We start from the raw sequence: 23220 nt of genomic DNA on the forward strand, positions 1-23220 counted from the left end.
GATGGATAATTGGATTGTGATGGGTACTCCTCAGTGACTGCAGACAATAAGGGAAACATGCAAAATGATGAATGGGCATGATGTTGTGGGGCTGTTTACATTAATTTTATCATAAGGTCGCTTCGTTAACGGATGTAGTGTGTGTCATAAGAGGATGTCCCTCTTGATGAAGCAAATTCAATAACATTGTTTCATACAAAGAAGAGGTTCCAAGCTACACAAAGGAGCAGACTTTGGCAGTAGCCGCCGGTATGTTGAGGAGGTAGGGGAGCGGACGGGACACATACGTACACATACACACAGACAGGCATTCATTCACACGCCTGCACACACACACACACATTCAAACACATCCATTCACAACACTCATTACCAAATATTCATACATACATGCACGCACACATCAAACATTAATTAAAAAAAGAAAACACACCCACTTACCGGCAGCTCTGCCTCGGAGGTCCCAGGAGACTTGGAACTGCTGCCTTCCCTCATTGGCTGACCTAAGGTCAGCCAATGAGGGAAGGCAGTAGTCCCAGCGTCGTCACAAAGTGGGATGGGGCCAGTGAGACTGCTGACCACACCCCACTTAGTGATGATGTGTCACTGATTGACTCTCAACCCTGAGAACTTCGGGGCTTAAAACTAAAGCCCCCAGGTGTGAGGCAATCAGTGACGCTACCCTTCATTACTGAGGTGAGGGCCTCAGGGTCCTTTGCTGAGCTGAGGCGGTCACGCCCTCAGGAGCTGTGACTTCCTCAGCTCAGCATAGTTCAGCTCAGGCAGCCAGGTGCCTGCACTTTTGTGCATGTCTGGCTCCTGGCTGCCTGACCTGAAAATAAACAGTGTCTGTCATGCTGACCTTTGTTCATTAGAGCTCTTAGGAGGAGTAGTGAGTGTACTCCATTCTGACTTATTTGCAGTTAAACGGCAAGTGTCCAACTCCTCCTTTGCTCTTCAGCGGGGGATGGGGGAGGTGTAAGGGTTTAAATATGTGTAGTACGTGCTGTAGTCCCCCACACACTCAGCTTCCTGCAGATAACCTGTGGAGCTGCAGGAAGCTTTTCGATGCAAATCCATTCTCTTTGATGTATCAATCTACATTTTAATTCTTACTTAATCAAGCTGAATGTTGTTAAGAAGTTGATATCAAGAAATCACTTTTTAATATTGTACCGCACAAAGCGTGGCTTACAAGTAGCAAAAATAGATCTTAACCAACCTTTTTTCGAGCCACAGAAGGTATGGTGGGCATTCACATTTCAGAGTGGTAAAGGCATGGCCAAATACATAGCGGGGAAACTTTTTCAACTCCGAATCCGTCATCAGACGGAAACCGAGGACCACATCCGACCAAAAGGGATATTTTTCTGCTGGAGGAGTCTGAAATATTTGCCACCTGAAAGACATTAATAGAAACATATACAGATGGGGATATCATTATTTATAGTCTCATTCCAAGTGTCATACAAAAACTGAGCACACAAACTAGGATAGTGTTACCACACAATATTTACTCCTGATTCTGAGTTCCCCACTGAGTAGTAAAGGGATAGAACATGCAGTAATTCTCTTTGCCACCGGTATTACAGAAGGGTATCCCCTTTGCCACACTGTTTAGGCTGATCCCTCCCCCAAGTACTACCTGGAGGAATTTGATCAGGCAAAACTAGGGAACATAGCAGAATTTGTGCTAGCCCCATTACTGCAAATTGTGCACAAAATGTGTTTGCAGCCCATTTTCAGTTTGCCGGAGCTCAGTATGGGGTGGTTAATGTAAACAATAATTAGTATATTTAACCCCATTTCATAATAGAGTCACTGCATTTGTACTATCACAGTAGAGGTTTTATGCAATCCTATTAATGTTTTGGCCACAACCTTCCCTATCTGTCAAGGGTGTTCCTGTAAACCACAGTCCAATGGATTATACATATCAGAAGTTCATTAAAGGGCACGTTCTCAACCCGAACCAGTGAAATTATGGTGGAAAGAGTTTCATGTGCAGTGACACATCGTATTCCTTCCGGATTTGTGCAAACCTTGATGCAGAGCTTCCATTTAAACAACCAGAATATCTTCCAGGTGGAACTAAGTGGACAATGTTGTAAGTTTGGTCCAGATGTGGGAATATAGTTGTTCCAAGAGGAGTGTCTGGGATTGCCCACTATAAGTCCTTTGAACAGCTTAAACATCTTGAGTTTTTGGCTCTTCACTAACATTGGCTAATAATGTCCCTCATTGTTAGAAACGGGACCTCTGGCCGGCCAAGGCTTGCGCCAAGGTCAGTCAGGGATCACCATTTCCAAGTCAGGGCTAGGGAGTCACACACCAAGATAACCCCCGCTCACCCTCTAGGTAACGTGGCGCGAGCAGCAAGGCTAATCTCAGAGGCGATGTGTAAAGCGTTTGCGCGCGCACCCCAGCGACAACAACCAAAGGCCCACCACAAAGGAAACTCCACACAAGGTTATATCAAAAATAGCCTTTGTATTATAATAATAAAAACACATTAGATAACACACACACTTTACAATGTGCCAACAGGCACGGGCAAGATTTACAAGGGATTATGTACAGGACAGGGCCACCTGGACCACTGTCAGGGGTATGCACTTGTTAGAAATAATACTTGTAGGTATAACACTTTAGCACATCAACATATAATGACTGTAACACAGAAATAGAAAATGTAGCATACAACCAGTAACTACTGGTAAAGGGAAAATACCTCCTACGCCACCCTAGTCTCTGTAGGGAAATCACGCAGGGAGCTAGGACCTATGGAAGGAAAACCTATCACCTACTACGCCACCCTAATCTCTGTAGGGAAATCACGCAGGGAGCTAGGGCCTTATCCGCAGGACCTATGGAAGGAAAACCTATCACCTCCTACGCCACCCTAATCTCTGTAGGGAAATCACGCAGGGAGCTAGGGCCTTATCCGCAGGAAAACCTATCACCTAAGCAGGTCACTTTTAGCAAAGGGAAGGAAACCTAAAATAATCACCTAGGCAAGTAACATTTAGCGCAGGCAATACAACATCAACATTCCTCTAAGCAGGTCACTTTTAGCAAAGGGGATAAACACATAAGAATTGCACATGAAACATTAAAACACATTCAGAGGTGCAGGTAGAACATTTGCGCAGAAATCAAATTAGCAGGAATCATAAATGCGCAGGGTGCACATGGCACAACATTAGAAATGTCCCTCAGGCCAACTGGCCTCGAAAGGGGCTGAAATGCCCTGAGTCTCAATGTCAGGGAAGGCTGCGCAGGCAGCACAGAACAAAAGCCTAAACGTAGCAACTTGTCCACTAAGTGCTGGACAGTTGTAAATATGGTAGGCAACGTTGGAGCCAGGAGGGCTCAAGAACAAAGTGGGGAGACACAGCGTGGGAGCCTCGGGGCTACAACCAACTAGCTACCTGTGTCCCCCTAGAGCCTCTCTGGACTCGCAAAGCAAATGTGCACTAATGTAGAGCTTCAGCGCTCTCAGGATAATATGCCCCCAGAGCCTCTCTCAGGGCTCTAAACGCTGTGGGCAATGAGCCTCGCTGGGCTCGTGGATTAACTGTGGGCAATGAACAAATGGCACCCAGGAGCCTCGGAGCTCCAATCTCAATATGGTGACCACGTTGGAGTCCCTCACGGGGGACTCGAGAACCACACAAATGCCCCCCAAGAGCCTCAGGGGGCTCTCCTCACTGGGGCCGCTCTAAGGCCCGGTCTGCACACGGAGGGGGAGGGGCGGGCACCGACAACGTGCCCCGACGCCCTCCTCCCTTTCCTCACTCTCCCCCGGCCCTGCTGCACTCACCGGGTCTCCTGACGGCAGCAGCGCGGGGCTCTTCTCCTCACTCGGGAGCCTCGCGGGCACGGGAGCAGGCTTCCTTGGTCTCCCGCCTGGCCTCGTCACGACGTCCTTCTGCCTGACTTCCGCCGGGGCCGCCAATGGCAGCGCGGCCCTGGGGGTCAGGAGGCGGGACTTCCGGGTCGCAGAAGGCAGCGGCCCGGCAACAGCTTTCGGGGCTCCGGGGCTGCGGCGGTGATTCCTTGGCAATGCCGGGTGGGCACCGGCTCGTAATCAATAAAAGGACACGGGGCAATGCCGGGTGGCACCGGCTCTCCAATTAAAAGATAAAGCGAGGTGGCACTCGCTACGCCGAAAATCGGCGAAATCAGGCGGACAGATGCCGGGTAGGCACCGGCTGCATACAGCGCGCTCCCAAGCGCTTAGGGGCCACAGAAAGCGCGCCTAGCGCTAAAAATAGAAGCAAAGCGCTATTGAGCGCTGGGGCACCAGGAAAGCGCGCCTAGCGCTATAAATCAAATAAGAGCGCCTCCAGGCACTCTAAGCCAAAAGCAAAAGCTCCAGCAGGGACTGGAGGCAGGCAGAGGGGCAGGGCAGGGCCAGAGCCAGCACACTGGGTCTCCAGGCAGGGAGACAGCCAAGTGGCGGTCCTCTTGGCCCCAGCAGCAGCAACAGCCCCCTCTGGCAAGGATCCAAAAGTAGAACAACTTCTGTGGGGACACAGCCCCATATTTATACAGAGAATTCCTTTGTTAGGAGGTGCAGGGTGGGGGGAAACCAGTTGCAGCTGGCTTGGGAGTACCCTTGATGGCCCAACCACCCCTTTCATTCACTGGGGAGGCTTGGGTCATTAGACAAACCACAGGGGGGCGGAGCCAGCATTGTGTGGGGAAAAACCCAGCCCATCCAGGACACAGATCTACTCCTCCCACACATCACTCATGCTGATCTCACACTCACCACCGGGCAGACCCATCCAGACTTCCTGGAGCCTGGCATGCCAGCCAGCTCCAGCCAATCACGCTCCACTATCCTCACTGCACACATACATCAATGTCCAGAAGTAGCACTTCCCTTCTAGACACATACAAGCCGCACATACCATTGCACAGCATTCACTCTCACGAGTTCATACATACTAAACTCGAGCCTGCACTCCCCACACATCAGGAACTACCAGGGCACACACATTCCCCATGCATTCCTATGGGAGGGCAGGCCAGCCATACTACACGCACGCACTTTCACTCTGGGACACAGGGAAAAAGTGCGCCAAGACCCACAAATCACTACACAGGGTCACAAATAAAGGCAAAAAGATTAGGGGTGAACCTGCCCTAAGGCCCAAGTCTAACACGACCCCCTTCCAGCCAAAACGCAGGGCAGACCGATCACCACCGTGATGGGCTTCCCTGCTTGGGGCGATAAAACAAGGACGCGGGCCCACAACTGCAGGGACACCCTCCTGTTTTACGCCACGGTGAACCCCTAGGGTTCCTTCTAAAACTACTGTAGGGACTAACTGGGGTACCCCACTGATACTCTCCAGCTGCCCTCGGCCAGGACCAGGCCCTAGGCCATCCAGGTACCACTGGATCCTGCCTACTCACAAAGTGGGGGGTAGTAACCCCTGGCACATAATAGCCATGCTCCACTCTTCCTGTCTGCAAGACAGGGCTAGACTTCCACTGGTTCTCCAGCCTAGGGTCTACAACCTTAGGTGGACCAGGAGTCTCAGGGAAGGCTCTCCTCCCCTTACCTCTTCTCCTAGGGTTCCTCCTCCTCCTGCGAGGGGTCCCCTCTAAACAACATTCTCCCAACCTAGGGTTTAACCCCTCAGGTGGTACCGGGGTCAGAGGTGGGCTCTCCCAACCTCTGCACCCCCTTCCAGAGTCCTGCTCCCTCCCAACCGGGGCGGTACATCTGGAAAAAGAACTGGTCAGGACACTGATTACAGTAGTCCCACCCTTCAGGTCAGGCTGATCCTGAACCTGGCCATCCAACCTCCGGTCTAGAACCTTTGGTGGAACCAATGCCTGGCACTCCAGGACTTCTGGGGACTCACATACTATCCCCCAATCACTCCTTTCACTGGACTTCTGTACTCTCCCTCCTGGAGCGGTACTGCCAGCTTCTAGGACCATAGAAGCTCCGCTTACAGATGCTCCAGGTCCTCTTCCCACTAGGAGATCTCCCTCAAGTGAACTAACAGGCAAGTCTAGGTTCCCTTCCTGGTGTTCCCTAAAGAAACCATCCAGGCTCTGTGACAGGGCTTCGGGCATCTGGGGACTCTCGGTCACACACTCACTCCCGCTCCACTGAGACAGGCAGTCAGCCCCTACACCCTTCTCACTAACCAAGGACCTAGCTGGGCTACTCTCACCCTCCTCCACCACACTGGGCTGGAAGACACCTGACCCACTATTGTTGGAATCACCCACTAGTGACTCTAAAGAACCTCTTGCACTTTCCCAGCGGTCTGCTTCCTCTGCCAGTTCATATGGCTCAGACAATCCACACCCTAACAGGTGCTGGCGCAACCCTGGATAAACAACACTGAGCAACTGCTCTCTGAGAAACATATCGAACAATATGTCCCAATCACATTTCGTGGGCTCCCGTACCCAATCACACAGGGCTCCACAACAGTCATCCACAAAATCTTCCCAAGACTGATGAGACGGTTTCCTAAGGTTCCTAAACCTCAACCTATTCTCCTCCTCCGGGGGAACAGGAACCATACTCGGGGAACTGGGAATGGAACTGTCTACACTTATATTTAAAAAGCTGCCACCACTGGACTCCACCCTCCCTGGGGAATCCAGACAATTACAATTGCACTCAGGGGATAACCTACTCTCCCTGAACAAGGCCCTCTCTTCCTTCCTATCCAACCACTCCTCTGGGGACAGGGAAAGGGATGGGGCGCTGACACTGGACCCAGCAAGGGACTCCCTATCTATGGGGTCCTCACTATCTGCTGACATCCATCCACTGTCATCATCATCATACAACTCACATTCTTCAGGGCTCTCAACAGACTCACCATCCTCATGACGTGCGGCCAGGGCCCTATCTCTCTCACTGTGCTCAAGATCCCACTGACCCTTTTGCCATTGGATCAGGCTGTCCCTAAGCTGGGACTGAGTATCCGACTCACTCACCTCCATGCCTCCCTCTTCACAGAATCTGACCAGCTCTGACCTACTGTACCTAAAAAGACAACAGAGATCAAAAACAGGCTCCATTTTGGCGGACGTTCTCAAGAAGAGTTTGACACAGGGAACCTGGGGGTCTGAGCTTAACAGGAGTACACAATTCCAAAATTCAGCAAGATTCCTATCTCAGAGAACTTGCACTCCACTGTCCAGTGTAACACACCATTCATTCACACACACCCTCCCCTCGGACCGGTAAGGCAGTTTCTACCACCCCTGATTATCTCAACCTGACCACTAGCGACACAGGTACCAGACTCTGGGAGCAGGGCGGGGAACAAGGTACTGGACAAAATACAAATGACACCTTTCAGGAGAAGCAAAACTGAACTTCCCTAAAAAACAATAATCCCCAAAATGTGGTTATCTAAAATTGCAGAGTTTTGAAGTGTGGCCTGTCGCCACTGTGGTACAACGCAAACGCAAGTCCAATCCGCACCGCTAGCCACCAATGTTAGAAACGGGACCTCTGGCCGGCCAAGGCTTGCGCCAAGGTCAGTCAGGGATCACCATTTCCAAGTCAGGGCTAGGGACTCACACACCAAGATAACCCCCGCTCACCCTCTAGGTAACGTGGCGCGAGCAGCAAGGCTAATCTCAGAGGCGATGTGTAAAGCGTTTGCGCGCGCACCCCAGCGACAACAACCAAAGGCCCACCACAAAGGAAACTCCACACAAGGTTATATCAAAAATAGCCTTTGTATTATAATAATAAAAACACATTAGATAACACACACACTTTACAATGTGCCAACAGGCACGGGCAAGATTTACAAGGGATTATGTACAGGACAGGGCCACCTGGACCACTGTCAGGGGTATGCACTTGTTAGAAATAATACTTGTAGGTATAACACTTTAGCACATCAACATATAATGACTGTAACACAGAAATAGAAAATGTAGCATACAACCAGTAACTACTGGTAAAGGGAAAATACCTCCTACGCCACCCTAGTCTCTGTAGGGAAATCACGCAGGGAGCTAGGACCTATGGAAGGAAAACCTATCACCTACTACGCCACCCTAATCTCTGTAGGGAAATCACGCAGGGAGCTAGGGCCTTATCCGCAGGACCTATGGAAGGAAAACCTATCACCTCCTACGCCACCCTAATCTCTGTAGGGAAATCACGCAGGGAGCTAGGGCCTTATCCGCAGGAAAACCTATCACCTAAGCAGGTCACTTTTAGCAAAGGGAAGGAAACCTAAAATAATCACCTAGGCAAGTAACATTTAGCGCAGGCAATACAACATCAACATTCCTCTAAGCAGGTCACTTTTAGCAAAGGGGATAAACACATAAGAATTGCACATGAAACATTAAAACACATTCAGAGGTGCAGGTAGAACATTTGCGCAGAAATCAAATTAGCAGGAATCATAAATGCGCAGGGTGCACATGGCACAACATTAGAAATGTCCCTCAGGCCAACTGGCCTCGAAAGGGGCTGAAATGCCCTGAGTCTCAATGTCAGGGAAGGCTGCGCAGGCAGCACAGAACAAAAGCCTAAACGTAGCAACTTGTCCACTAAGTGCTGGACAGTTGTAAATATGGTAGGCAACGTTGGAGCCAGGAGGGCTCAAGAACAAAGTGGGGAGACACAGCGTGGGAGCCTCGGGGCTACAACCAACTAGCTACCTGTGTCCCCCTAGAGCCTCTCTGGACTCGCAAAGCAAATGTGCACTAATGTAGAGCTTCAGCGCTCTCAGGATAATATGCCCCCAGAGCCTCTCTCAGGGCTCTAAACGCTGTGGGCAATGAGCCTCGCTGGGCTCGTGGATTAACTGTGGGCAATGAACAAATGGCACCCAGGAGCCTCGGAGCTCCAATCTCAATATGGTGACCACGTTGGAGTCCCTCACGGGGGACTCGAGAACCACACAAATGCCCCCCAAGAGCCTCAGGGGGCTCTCCTCACTGGGGCCGCTCTAAGGCCCGGTCTGCACACGGAGGGGGAGGGGCGGGCACCGACAACGTGCCCCGACGCCCTCCTCCCTTTCCTCACTCTCCCCCGGCCCTGCTGCACTCACCGGGTCTCCTGACGGCAGCAGCGCGGGGCTCTTCTCCTCACTCGGGAGCCTCGCGGGCACGGGAGCAGGCTTCCTTGGTCTCCCGCCTGGCCTCGTCACGACGTCCTTCTGCCTGACTTCCGCCGGGGCCGCCAATGGCAGCGCGGCCCTGGGGGTCAGGAGGCGGGACTTCCGGGTCGCGGAAGGCAGCGGCCCGGCAACTGCTTTCGGGGCTCCGGGGCTGTGGCGGTGATTCCTTGGCAATGCCGGGTGGGCACCGGCTCGTAATCAATAAAAGGACACGGGGCAATGCCGGGTGGCACCGGCTCTCCAATTAAAAGATAAAGCGAGGTGGCACTCGCTACGCCGAAAATCGGCGAAATCAGGCGGACAGATGCCGGGTAGGCACCGGCTGCATACAGCGCGCTCCCAAGCGCTTAGGGGCCACAGAAAGCGCGCCTAGCGCTAAAAATAGAAGCAAAGCGCTATTGAGCGCTGGGGCACCAGGAAAGCGCGCCTAGCGCTATAAATCAAATAAGAGCGCCTCCAGGCACTCTAAGCCAAAAGCAAAAGCTCCAGCAGGGACTGGAGGCAGGCAGAGGGGCAGGGCAGGGCCAGAGCCAGCACACTGGGTCTCCAGGCAGGGAGACAGCCAAGTGGCGGTCCTCTTGGCCCCAGCAGCAGCAACAGCCCCCTCTGGCAAGGATCCAAAAGTAGAACAACTTCTGTGGGGACACAGCCCCATATTTATACAGAGAATTCCTTTGTTAGGAGGTGCAGGGTGGGGGGAAACCAGTTGCAGCTGGCTTGGGAGTACCCTTGATGGCCCAACCACCCCTTTCATTCACTGGGGAGGCTTGGGTCATTAGACAAACCACAGGGGGGCGGAGCCAGCATTGTGTGGGGAAAAACCCAGCCCATCCAGGACACAGATCTACTCCTCCCACACATCACTCATGCTGATCTCACACTCACCACCGGGCAGACCCATCCAGACTTCCTGGAGCCTGGCATGCCAGCCAGCTCCAGCCAATCACGCTCCACTAGCCTCACTGCACACATACATCAATGTCCAGAAGTAGCACTTCCCTTCTAGACACATACAAGCCGCACATACCATTGCACAGCATTCACTCTCACGAGTTCATACATACTAAACTCGAGCCTGCACTCCCCACACATCAGGAACTACCAGGGCACACACATTCCCCATGCATTCCTATGGGAGGGCAGGCCAGCCATACTACACGCACGCACTTTCACTCTGGGACACAGGGAAAAAGTGCGCCAAGACCCACAAATCACTACACAGGGTCACAAATAAAGGCAAAAAGATTAGGGGTGAACCTGCCCTAAGGCCCAAGTCTAACACTCATCAAGTGAAAAAGGAGTAATTTTGAGGTAACTATGTGGGGTTGTAGTTTGTATAGGGTTGAGTTGAGAGTAGGCCTGGGCGAAGCACTACGCTACGCTCGCGTAGTTTGTGAAGTTTGCGCAACTTCGCACTACGCGAGCTGCACGTAGCACAGTGTGAACACGCGTAGCACAGTGCAGCGGTCATTTTTTGATTGCTCTCGGTCCTCAACGTCAAGTTGGCGACCGCGAGCAAGCAAAATGACATCCTGGCGAGACTTTTTCTTTTTTTTTTTTTTTGTAAAACATTTATTGACGTAAAAGTAAACACCGCTATTCAGCCGAACATCCCGGGGGCACGGCAGCACGTAAAAACATAATATTATGGCATACATCGATCATATTTCCGGATGAGTGAGGTTTAATTTTATGTTAAGCAGGATGACACTAAGAACGCAATAAGCTCCAATATAATATAAAGTAATATGGGGACCAGGTGCCGAACCATAAGCTATAACTACAGAATTCTTGCAGGATCAAGACGATAACAAAGAAGGCATGGGTACTGTGACAAAAAGTCAGGATATACATGCATACAATTACTATGAGTACCGATTAGACGCCCGCCCAGGTCTACCCACAATGCAACAACAGCCCAGGCACAAAGTACGACAAATCAATGAAAGCTCAGAAATCAACACAATAAACCGATCCCCAATACAGAAAAAGGGAAAAGTAAAAGGAAAACCAAAAAAGCGAGGAAAAAGGCCATAGAAACAAAAAAGGGAAAAATAAAACCCCTCCCCCAACCCCCCACCCTGCACCCCTGCAAATGGCTACGGCCTACCCCCCATAGCAGCGTGCCTGTCGCCCAGTACCTAAACCCGAAATATAGAAGAAAGAAGAAATATGGAAAGGAGAAGAAATAGAAAGAAAAGAAATGGGGGGTCCCCAGTACAGGCCCCCGGCCCCCCCCCCCCGCCGCGCAGCAATTCAAACATCCCGGTGCCGCTCCCAAATTTTCAAAGGCGACAACCCAAAAACAGGATAGTAGTCACCACTCCAACTCCACAAAGCACTTAATTAAAACGAGAGCCCCCCGTGCAGCAACCCACAGAAACAGATGGCCATCATTCAACCCCGACCTACCCAGTCATAACATAGTCACATCGCAGTCCGTTTAGTGTAGGGTCAGACAAGCAAAATACCAAAAATAATGCAGGCAAGTAAGTCCGGAAGAAGGTAGAGAATCTTGCAGTATACCAGGACGCGACACATTTGAAAGCTATCCATAGCCCATCCGACAGCTTCAGATCAAACAAACAAAGTCCAGTGCAAAAAGGTTAGTCATTGTGTTGCAAGAGGAGGTGTCGACGGGACGGCCATGTTGGAACAAACAGGGAGCCTTCCAAAATACGAACTCTCGCTTCTCAGCCACAGGTAGAGTCATAATACCACTTCCACAACATTGTCCCCACCGATACCTGCAGAGGGAATAACACAAGCGAAGTCTCCAAGGATAAGACCGGCATCGGGTTTTCCTCCATTCCAGACGTACCAAGATGCGATCATGATGGCCATGCAATCTGAGCCGTGAACTACCGGCACACAGGGGGGGGGGGGGGCCTCCGATCTCCAATCTCCGATCTGCAGCGTGCGCCACTACAACAACGGGCAAGGAACGGCTCGGTGACGGCACCCGCACAGACCGGGACCCACAGCATAAGTGCCGCCTAAATCCACACCAAAGCAGCCAGTCCGAGACACAAAGAAAAAGAAGGGGTGGGTCTCGATACCAACTCCACCATGTTGCTCACTGTGTGGGTGTGATCTCCGTCTCCCCATAAAAGGTTACATATTCGCCCCCCGGCTCTCAAAGGTGCCGCCAAAACTGATGCGGATCAATGGGTTCCAATCTCCTAGAGTGCGGGATACAATCAATTGCGCGCCAGTTCCACAAAGCCATGTTAGGGAAACAAAGAGCGGCAGCATGTAGTCCAGATCCACAAGGCAGCAATCGAGGGGGGGGGGCATGTCAGGCATGGATTGAAGGCAGAACGCGGAAACACACCAGGCTCGACAGAGCAGATGCCGAGCGCCTATTCGGAGGTGGGTGGAGCTACATAATGGTGGACCGGCGCATTCCAGGTCCGTGTGGCCGCCGTCGTTCTAGTCGCGGCCGGCAGCTGCATCACACAGGGTCGCGGCTCCGGGGCTCGAACAGGCCGTAATGCGTAGGAGGGCATTTCTCCGTCCTCAGGACTCGGAAATCGGCCGAAGTCCCACACGGAGAGGCAGCGCCCTCTCCGATGTTCGGAATCCCGGCAGCAGCGCAGAATAGATGGCGGGATCCGGCGGCAGGGGACGAAGGCCGGCGCTACTTTTTCAACGTTCGCGTTCAGCAACATCAAGTTGCCGATCGCAAGCGTGGAAAATAAACCTCCCTGCGAGATTCTCAAAGCGGGGAGGTCTGTTTTCTTATTGCAAGTGGTCGCGTATGCTCCAGACCGCTCGCGAAGAGAAACTACCAGTCCGCGTTGAGAAAGCTGCTGTTCGAGGAAAAATCTCCTCGAGCAGCAGAAAACTACAGCTCGCACTGTGCAAGATGCCGTTTTCAATGATTGCACATTGCCGGATGCTTGTCCGCACTGTGCAATCATTGAAAACGGCACCTTGCACAGTGCGAACATGCTACTATGCAGTTCGCGTAGTGCTACGCGTAGCTCGCGTAGTGCAAAGTGCACTTCGCGTAGCTTCGTGAAGCGCTACTTCGCAAACTACGCTCAGCCCTAGTTGAGAGACACTTGATCGGTAACTGGCATGGAGAAAAACTCTAGGGCCGGGAGGGGGTTTCCCATGAGGCAAGGCTTGTTCTGAAATGGTGCCGTCAAGTTAAATGTAATGCCTTAGGCATCACACATCCTGGATCTTCTGGTACTGACATTTTTTTCAACAGTAAATCAGTTTTGTGGTAAATATCCTAGTTTCTACAAAGCTACAAAGTGGTAAAAAAATTAAGTACAAAACTGATTTGGTGACAGGTGCGAAAATAATTTGTCCCTGTTATTCACTGTTAATGGCAAAATATAACTGAATTGGAGCAAACCCGGAGTGAAGAGTTTTGTGACTGGGAAGATGTCATCCACTGTATATTGATAGTTGGAACCAATACTTCTTAACATAAGAGATTTATGTTCTTAATTGCATTTTAGAAAGCTACTGAAAATTGGGATCAGATCTGCTGTTTTTTATTTTTATATCTGTTGAACTTTAAACATTCACGTCTGGTTAACGGATTCTGATTCAATGTGTTGAATTTATTTTATATTGATGTTGTTCAGTGCCTAAAACAAATGCCTTTCTGAAACGTGTGAAATATGTGAAATGAATGCAAGCAATATACATGGTTACTTCTTAATGGTCACAATAAAGTAGTTAATTAAGCCATATTGTACAAAGTCCATCTTGGCGATAGGTATGGTCTTTTCACTCCGCAAGGGGAATTCAATAACAAGTAAAAGCAAAAGGCAGTTACTATGAGCAAGCAAGTAATAGTTTTTACCTTGCAACGTTTGATTATTTATGGAATTGGCGTTGAAAGCATCTCAGTGTAAAAAAAAATCCTTTTTCTCTCGCAGTCTCCCAGGACATGCCCCAAAAGTTTGGAACAAATTGATGAGACAAATAACGACAAATTAGCGTCTTCTTATAAATCACCTGAGCGCAAGCTCTCGCTACACACTGTGGCCCATCCATGACCATCTTGAGTATCGCTCATCTCTTTCATTGCAGTGCTGCACCACTTAGGGCCTGATTACGATTTTGATGGTCCTCCTGTTGGCCCGCCACTGCTGCGCCGACAGGAGGACCACCAAGCCCCTAGTGGGTCTGCCCAATGGATTACAAGTGTAATGCATGGCGGCCGGGTAGTGTTGCGGCAGTGTCATTGCGGAGGCTGTCTGAGGCTCATAGAAGAGCCTTAAGACAGACTGATGCCCTGAGACCGCCACAGCACATTTCTACATGGTATGGAATGCACCATGTCATGCATTCCATACTGTGCAGGAACTGGGGTGCAATTCCAGGAGGGGGGCACAACATGTGCCCTACTGCATGCAGGCCCAGGTAGCCCCCTTATAGGTAGATTCATGAAAGAAAATCGGGTCGCAAAGGGCCAGATTCTGCGAATCTGGCCCTTTGAGAGCGCAATTTTTACATTTGGGATTCATCATCCCAAATGCAAAAATCGGGAAATCGCATATTTGTGAGGAATTGCATTTAAGGAATCTCTATTTGAGATTCCTTAAATGCAATTCATGAAACATTTTCAAAAATTGCGAATTCGTAAATTTGGGCCGCTATTTACCGCGAAGTCAAACCTCGTGGTAAATAGCGGAAACTTAGAAAAATGCACTTAAGTGCATTTTTCTAAGTCGTATGTTACACACACACACAGTCCCAAGGACATGTGTGTGCGTAACACCAGCATCCAATGTCATTTCAGGGGTGCAACAGGGTGTCAATTGGACACCCCTGCACCCTTGAAATCGCAAAATCAAAATGCGAATCGCTATTAGCGATTCGCACATTGATATGTCTTCCCATTCATTCCTATGGGCCTTTAGGCCCATTTAGGCCCATAGGAATGAATGGGAAGTTATTCCTTATTTGCGATTAGCAATTAGCTAATCGCAAATAAGGAAGCTGTAGGAATCGCAATAAATATTGCGATTCCTACATGAATCCCGTTTTGCGAGTCTGTAATAGCGATTCTTTATTATTCGCTATTACAGACTCGCAAAACATGCCGATGATGAATCTGGCTGTTGGTTGCCTCACCGTCACCCTTTTCATGGTGGGCTCACTACCGTGGAAAGGATGGTAGTTTGGTAACTCATAATATGCTCTACAGTGTCAAAGTGGCATCATCAGCATAGTACTATGCCTCACCACCTTCGCCACGCCGCAGGATCCTGTATCCTGGAGGAGGCGGCGGCAGTCCTGTGGAGGTCCAACCGCCACATTCCTAATGCAGTGCACTGTACCTTAATGGTGGTGGTCGGACCACCGCACTTTTTCATATAGCACCAACTTGGCCAAAAGGCATTAGAGCTCTCTACATGAGCACCAGAATACATTACACAAGGTGAAGTTCATATTTTCCTAGGCACGGGTAGATTAAATGATCTGCCCAAACCAGAGGTTGTTGAGCGACGCCGGGATTCGAACCGCATTCCCCAGTTCCAAAGATGGCAGCTGGACTTTTGGCCACATTTCCTCACATCTATTTTTGCTAATCAATCTGCCACCGGCAACAAAGGCAGTAGATGGATTAATCAATATGTAACATAAGGCAGAATAATAATATGCTTTTTTACCACATTATCAATCCCATGTCAAACTGTACACCAGCCCTATTAACGCCTATTGCCCCAGGTGAAAATATTTAATTTTTAAGACTGACTGCGTTGTACCACTCATCAAATCCTTTAATGCTTTATTGCCAGGTAAATACATGATTATTTACCTCATGTTGCTGCTATTTGAGAATATCTATATGACTCTATCACATTTCTGAGAAAATCCAAAATGGAGAACACAACCTAACAACTGCAGGCTGGTGACACTCCATTAAGGTAAACTTCCAAAAGGAAGAAACATTTTCCTTTAGAAATTGAGACAATTCAAATAAAAACATCAGAAAAAGGGGTACGGAGGATACAAGAGAATAGGCTAGGGAGAGAAGTGCGGAGGATTAATGGAAAAGTAGCAAAGAAGAGATATTAGGGCATTGGTAGGTGCAGACGTACAGGGTATAGGTATGGTGGAGATACCAGGGTATAAATAGAGTTAGAAGTAGTGGCATATAAGAAGGGGCAGAGGAACCTGAATGTAGATAATTGTAGAGGCGCTAGGATTTATGTGTGATGAGTAGTACAATGGCATATGTAGAGGTAAAGTTAGTGGGGTATAGGTAGTCAATATAGGTACAAGGGTATTGCCAGGCAGCAAAGTTACTAGATATAGGTACAAGTAGAGGTAACAAGATTTTTGCCATACAAACACTGACTGCAGAGATGTTTTTAACAGGAAGGACATTCATCAGGATACATTTGCCATCATGGGAATGACAGTGACATTAATTTAGAAAAACTGAGGACACAGGTTTGTGGAGAAGGTGTCTCCAAATGAAATGCTTCCACTAGTTTTTATTTGTATCCAGAAGCATACACAAGCAGTGCTGAAATGTAGCCACGAAGAGGTTCAATTTGTGTCTCATGCACGTTACTGTAAAGGACTGTGACTTTCTTTCCATGATTGTAATACTTGGCGGTTCTAGGAAGTACTAAGGGCACGATTCTGATGGGGTTTGGAAGGTTTCTTAACGGCATTTGCTCTGTCCGAATCGGATCAGGAACGTGTCTTTCTGATCGAATCAGAAAGGCTTATGACTGACCAAGTACGATGCGAGTTAGGCATTAAGAATATCCCAATCCGAACCCAACTGCATTTGGAATGACCGAGCCGTACAGAGTAGAATCGAACGTCTCTAAGCGCAGCGTATTGGAATGACTGAGTATGATGCTAGATTTGGACAGGCTTTCCGAATCGTGCTGTCTGATGCAAATCAGCAGTCGGAATCAGACTTTGGGGGCCCGTAGTGGGCCCCCTGCACCTGGAGCCTTTCCAATCGGGACTGTTGGGGTACCCATGGGTGCTCCCTTACCAGCCATGCACAGTGTGGCAGGCACCAGGGGGTGCCCGCTACAGGCACACCGATTTTCCCCAGCCACCCCTTTCTTCAATGGGAGCCTATGCATTCGGTCGGAACATAGGCTCCCATTGAAGTCAATAGGGGTCCAACCAAATCGTATCCGGACGCATCATACTCGGTCGGTTGGACTCTCTTGATCCGAGTCGGTCGGAAACCATTCCCAAACCGATTAGGTCGGGAAGATTTCCAAACCGCATCGGAATGGGACCCTAAGTTGGAAAAGATACTCCTGGTGCCCAATGAAGGATATGGTATATGATGGCAGGAGGAATATGCACACAGACCCTAACATTAAGCACGTCCTCCTAATAAAGGTGATGCTGGCAATGAGTGGCAATACGCCAATCATAGCAGAAATTCTTTACAAATTCTGCCATTACAAAAGTTCAAATTTTTCACAGTGCGCATAAACTCATTTCCGAGAGATGCTGTCAAAATGGCGGAAGTTGAGCAGAAGAAGAAGCGAACCTTCAGGAAGTTCACCTATAGGGGAGTGGACCTGGACCAGCTGCTGGACATGTCCTATGAGCAGATCATGCAGTTGTACTTTGCTTGCCAGTGTCTGCAGTTGAAACGTGGGCTGCGCCGCAAGCAACATTCCCTCCTGAAGCGCTCTCGCAAAGCCAAGAAAGAAGCTCCTCCCTTGGAGAAACCAGAGGTGGTGAACACTCACCTACGCAGCATAATCCTTCTCCCTGAGCTGATGGGAGCATGCTGGGTGTGTGCAACGGGAAGACCTTCAATCAGGTGGAGATCAAGCCTGAGATGATTGCCCATTACGTGCAAGCCTGTCAAACACGGCCGACCGGATATCGATGCCACTCATTCTTCCCGGTTCATTCCTCTGAAGTAAACGCCATCTGTTTGTAAATAAGGTTTTGCTTTCCATTTCCATTTTTGATGGCTGCAAACTCCAAATTGTAAAACGTAATGCCTCCTCACAAAGGCTAACATTGTGTAATTTCAGAGCCACGTTTATAATGAAGTCATTTGGCCCATCTGCAGACCATCTGCATGCCTCAAAAGCCCTGCAAGCGATCCTCTAACGTTCACCACCATTCTTAAATAGCGGACGAATCTAGAAAGAGGCACTGATTTAATAGTTTTTTGGAATGAATTTAAGAAGTGGGAACATCCATCATCTAATACCTGTAATCATTCTCTCTCACCTTCCTTTTTCTTCAAACACTTTCCGACATACAACTTCACATTCATAGGAAAATAAGCGCAACAATTAGTTGGCCTCATAGTTTTAGCATTTTTCATCAGAAACAATTATCCCTTTCCGGATGACAACCATGTTTGTGATATCCAGTAATTTTACATGGTGTACTCCTCTACAAATCCAACAGAGCAATGTGACCCTATTTCAAATCAATCTCTTAAGTCAAAAGGATCATTATCTTTGCTCACTCCTTGTGCGATGAACTTGATTGCTGATACTTGTCCGCTCTCAGGTCCTCATAAAACCCGTCCCACAAAGCCTCTTCTGCAAGTTGCCAACACCAAGTATTTACACAACAACAGTATAGGAAACATAGACAGGCTCTATTGTAACATTAGATCTTTGGTAATGTACTCTATAGAGATCTGTAATCTTATCTCTTCTCATCGCCCTCCAGTATGTTTCTTTACCGAGACATGGCTATGTGGCACTGCACTCCCTAGTATCTCACTAGCAATACCACAGCAGTATCCGTTAGTTAAACTAAATAGGGAAAAACGCCTGGGAGGAGGCATTGCCATTGTCTTCCAAGAGTCTGTACAAGTTGCAAGAATTTACTCCTTACTTTCAGAATGGATTGAGATGTGCATCTTTAAATTCTTAATACGCACTACTGAAGTCTGGAGGGGTCATTGATTTATCACCAACCTGGCTCAAAGAAAATTTTTAGCCAGGTATTAGTTAATTCTATCGCACCCCACATTTTAGCTTCTGATAAATGTCTCCTATTGGGTGACTTTAACTACCTTGGTGAGAATACTAACGACCAAGGAGTGTCCCAGTTCCTAGCTGATATGGAGACCTTGGGGCTGAAATAAGTACTGGTCACTGGACCTACACATAGGGCAGGAAATTCCTTGGATCTTATTTTGACAAATGTAGCTGATGTGACAAGTGAACCACCTCTCCCAATTATATGGTCAGTTCATTATCTGATTAAGTTCTCCATTTTATGCAAAAACTATGTTTATTTAACCCAATAGTAATCTCCTTGCAGATCGTAATACTATAATTCTACACATTCCAGGTAATGCGAGTCACTATGATAAATATCCCTGTGAAATAGCCCTACTTCTATTCCCATGATCGGCATTAGAACTGTATCCAATAGTCATTTTTCTGACCTATGCGACCTCCTGGTCACTAAGCTCACGGAGAAAGCAGAGAGGACTGGAGAACGCACGCGCTAGATCTAGCGTCTTTCCAGCGCGCATGCGCGCTGCAATAAACGCTCAAGGAGCATGCGCTAAGCAGAGAACATCGGCGGCAGCGCACGCACCGACACTGGGCCGCAATACAAACCGGTCCGACCGGATCTGCCTTATAAGGACTCATAATTAGCCCCATAATCATTGATTTAATAGGCGGATAGCCCTTATTTGGGCATAACACCACATCCGCCCGAGTGTAATTACCGGCTATACTAATTAGGACTACCGGGTATAAATACCACACACAGCAGTCTCTGGCATCCATTCGAGCGGAGCAGCGTGTGGGGTAAGACGGTGGACAACTCGTCCCGAGTTTGTAAGTATACCGCTGGCTACACAAGGCTTTCCTTATGACAAAGTGAGTAAGAAATGATCTTTAAAAACCCATTTGTTTGTTTTTTCTACTTACATTGCACAAAGTAGCAATCACCCCCCAGACGTTCTAGAGTGCTCATGAAGCAAGCAACTTATATCTATTAAGTATGACCTATACTTCCTTGATATTCAAATTTAAAGACAATCGTGTGTTCTCTATGTTGTATGTCTTGTTAGTTTTCTTTTACAGGGCCAACTGTGCTAATGGTTTGTTCCAGGTGACTGCACCTGTCTGAACTACCCGTGACTAGGGTGACCATTTCTTTTTCTTTCTTTTTTTCTTTTTCAGGTCATGCAAATGCATGTATCCTGAGCCAAAAAACCAGCTGTAGGCACATTATAGCCTATATATATTTATTATACACTTAAAAAATATTTTTTCACTTTTTGTTACTAACACAAAACTTTTGAGTTACAAACTAGTGAAACGTGAGTAAGGTGGGGAAGTTGTGCCCCCATCCTGAAGAAGGAGCACATGCTCCGAAACATGTCGACGCACACATGAGGTACTGTCCATAACCACGACAGATACTACCTCGCACTTCACTTCTTTTAGTAGTGCCAGCTCGGGGTTGTGAATAAAGTTTTTTCCAATACACCCACGAGCCAGGTACTTTTTAATTCTTCACTAAAAACCCACCACTCACATTAGTATCCCTATCACTTGCACCACACACACCACACATAGTCATTGATTTCAGTGCTCCCGCGTAGTCGTAGGTCACAGCACGCCGCACCCCGATAGAGGGGTGCGAAGACCCCAATGATGAAGCATGACACCAAGGGGCCTTTTGGTGTGTGAGGGGTATTTTACAAAACACTTCCCTGCTAGTAGGATTCCTTTTGTTTATGCATGTTAGCCCGTGGAGTAAGAATCCTACTTCAATTACTTTACCTCCCTCCTTTGTTAAATTTGTATCATAAATCTGTCACATATACTCTTAATCAAATAGCCCCTTTTAAGAAACCCCCTTTTTCTCCTTCTCAGAGAAACCTGGCACCGTGGTATTTTAATGATTTGAGACAGGACAAAACGAAATGTAAATGCCTAAAATGGCATTGGCGGATCACTAAATCTTTCACTGATAAACAGCTTACCAGGTTATGCTCCGTATTTATCTTGACAAGATTAGAGCTGCTCGGAAAATGCATATTATTTCTAAAATCACCCAAGAGGACAACTCTGCTAAGACGCTCTACAAACACTAAGCAGCTTTTTTAAACCTGTGCCTGCATTACTACTGCCCCGTCTTCCCAGAAACTCTGCGATTCCCTAGCTAACCTTTTTGAATATAAAATAAATGCCATAAATAGGAGTTTTTGTGTAATCCCAGAACCCCTAGATACAGCACTTAGTCAACCTCACCCTGCTGCCGTAGCTATTCTGGAGCCTGTTGAACCCTGTTCAGTGAAACAGGTGCAGCGGATGCTAACTCTGGTAAAATCAGGCTCCCCGCTAGACCTCTGCCCACCTAGGATAATGTCCATTCTAGCTGGCTATATGGCTCCTTTGGTAAAATCAATGTTTGGTTTTCCATTAACTTCTGCCAAACTGCCATAAGATTAGAAGGGTGCACGGGTATCTCCACTTCTAAAAAAGTCCTCTGCCAATCCCGAAGATCTCACTAACTATAGACCCAACTTGCTACTATCTGTGCTCACTAAAATTCTAGACAGCCACATTAACAAATAGCTCATATCCTAGCTGAAATAACATTGGATCTTAGACCCTTCACAATCGGGTTTTAGAGCACAACACAGTACAGAGGCAGCATTGGTGGCAGTCACTGAAAACATCTGACTCTCTCTCAATGTAGGAACCCAGATCTTGTTGGTTCTATTGGACCTGTCCGCCACGTTTAACACGGTCTCCTATTCCATTCTCATCCACAGACTACATGAAGTAGGTATCCATGTTTCAGCACTACTCTGGCTCAGGGACTTCCTCAACAACCGTACCCGTCAGGTTTGTTTAGGTCCCTTTAAATCAAGAAAAATACTTTCTAACAAAGAAGTTCATCAAGGCTTGTGCTTGAGGCCAACTTTATTTAACATCTATGTCGCACTTCTGGCAGAAGTTGTGGGATTCTGCGGTGTGGAGATTGTGTCAAAAGCAGATGACACTCAACTCCTCATCTCTTTCGGTCCTGACCCAGATATGGCGGAAAAAACTATTTTCCCACTGCATGAGGGAGATGGCTGACTGGATGGTCAATAGCTGTCTCCATCTGAATAGCGAGAAATCTGAGATTGTGTTGTTTGGCAAAGTGCACAAGCTTTGGTCAGCTGACTGGTGGCCCTTGGATCTTGGACTAGTCCTCACTCCTAATCAAGTGGTGTGAAACTTATGAGTGAAACTTGATCAGACCCTATCTCAGAGAGACCAGGTTAATGCCACATGTGGCACCTTCTTTGCCACAATGAGGCTGTTAAAAAAGTCTTTCCCTGATTACCTTTCACCTCTATGAAAACCCTGGTCCAGGTGCTTATAATGAATTACCTTGACTACAAAAATGCATGTTGGATGCAGGAAATGACACCTTGCTGGCTAAACTACATGTCGTTCAGAACACTGCTGCCTGGTTGATCTGTAACTTACCTGCACAGTCATCTCCTGCACCCATACATTTTTTTACATTGGCTGTCCATAAAAAAGGGCAAGTTTCAAGCTCTGTTGTTTAACATAGATGGTACTGTATCAGTCTCAGCCAGTGTACCTCACCCAATCCATACAACATAATTTCCTTATATGACAAAATATTCATATTCAAATGGGAAAAAGGACCCGCTTTACAAAAGGGGTTGAAAAGTAATCTGAAATCCATTCCACACACCCTCTGTCTCTACATTAACAACCTGGATCTTTGTGGTTGTTGGAGCCAGCTCAAATCCAAAAGTCCCTGGTTCAGACCAGACATTTTTGATACCCCCTGGAGGTCTGGACAAACAGCAAGATCCAACTGAGTAGTATAATTAGGAACCACTAGAATTCACATAGCCATCACATAGGTAATTAAACCTACCCACTTCCTCCAACTGCACCTTGAGGTCTGGTTTCCAACTGAAACAAATTACATCAAACTATGAAATCGACGGTGCCCACAAACTAACATTCTCAACCACAATTCTCTACAACTAATACAAGGTGCCAAACTGCTCACAAAGTTATATAATGTTCTAAATTCTTATATTGAACATTACTGCTGCAAGTGGAAAGAAATGATGGGAAGCAGA

General features: G+C 48.0%; 1 protein-coding gene and 1 pseudogene across 7 annotated transcripts in view; one reads left to right on the forward strand and one right to left on the reverse strand.

The window, feature by feature from the left end:
* The window catches only part of LOC144763482 (D-aspartate oxidase-like), a 247442-nt gene that overhangs the window by 13909 nt on the left and 210313 nt on the right, over positions 1-23220 (reverse strand). For all 7 annotated transcript variants that reach the window (XM_078649117.1, XM_078649114.1, XM_078649118.1 and 4 more), the window contains one exon: positions 1223-1399. In XM_078649117.1, coding sequence (XP_078505243.1) covers positions 1223-1399 — 177 coding nt within the window. The remainder of the gene's footprint in view (positions 1-1222; positions 1400-23220) is intronic.
* On the forward strand, positions 17609-18028 carry LOC144761738 (small ribosomal subunit protein uS19 pseudogene; annotated as a pseudogene).

This window comes from Lissotriton helveticus, chromosome 6 (assembly GCF_964261635.1).
Source record: "Lissotriton helveticus chromosome 6, aLisHel1.1, whole genome shotgun sequence".
Lineage (NCBI taxonomy): Eukaryota > Metazoa > Chordata > Amphibia > Caudata > Salamandridae > Lissotriton > Lissotriton helveticus.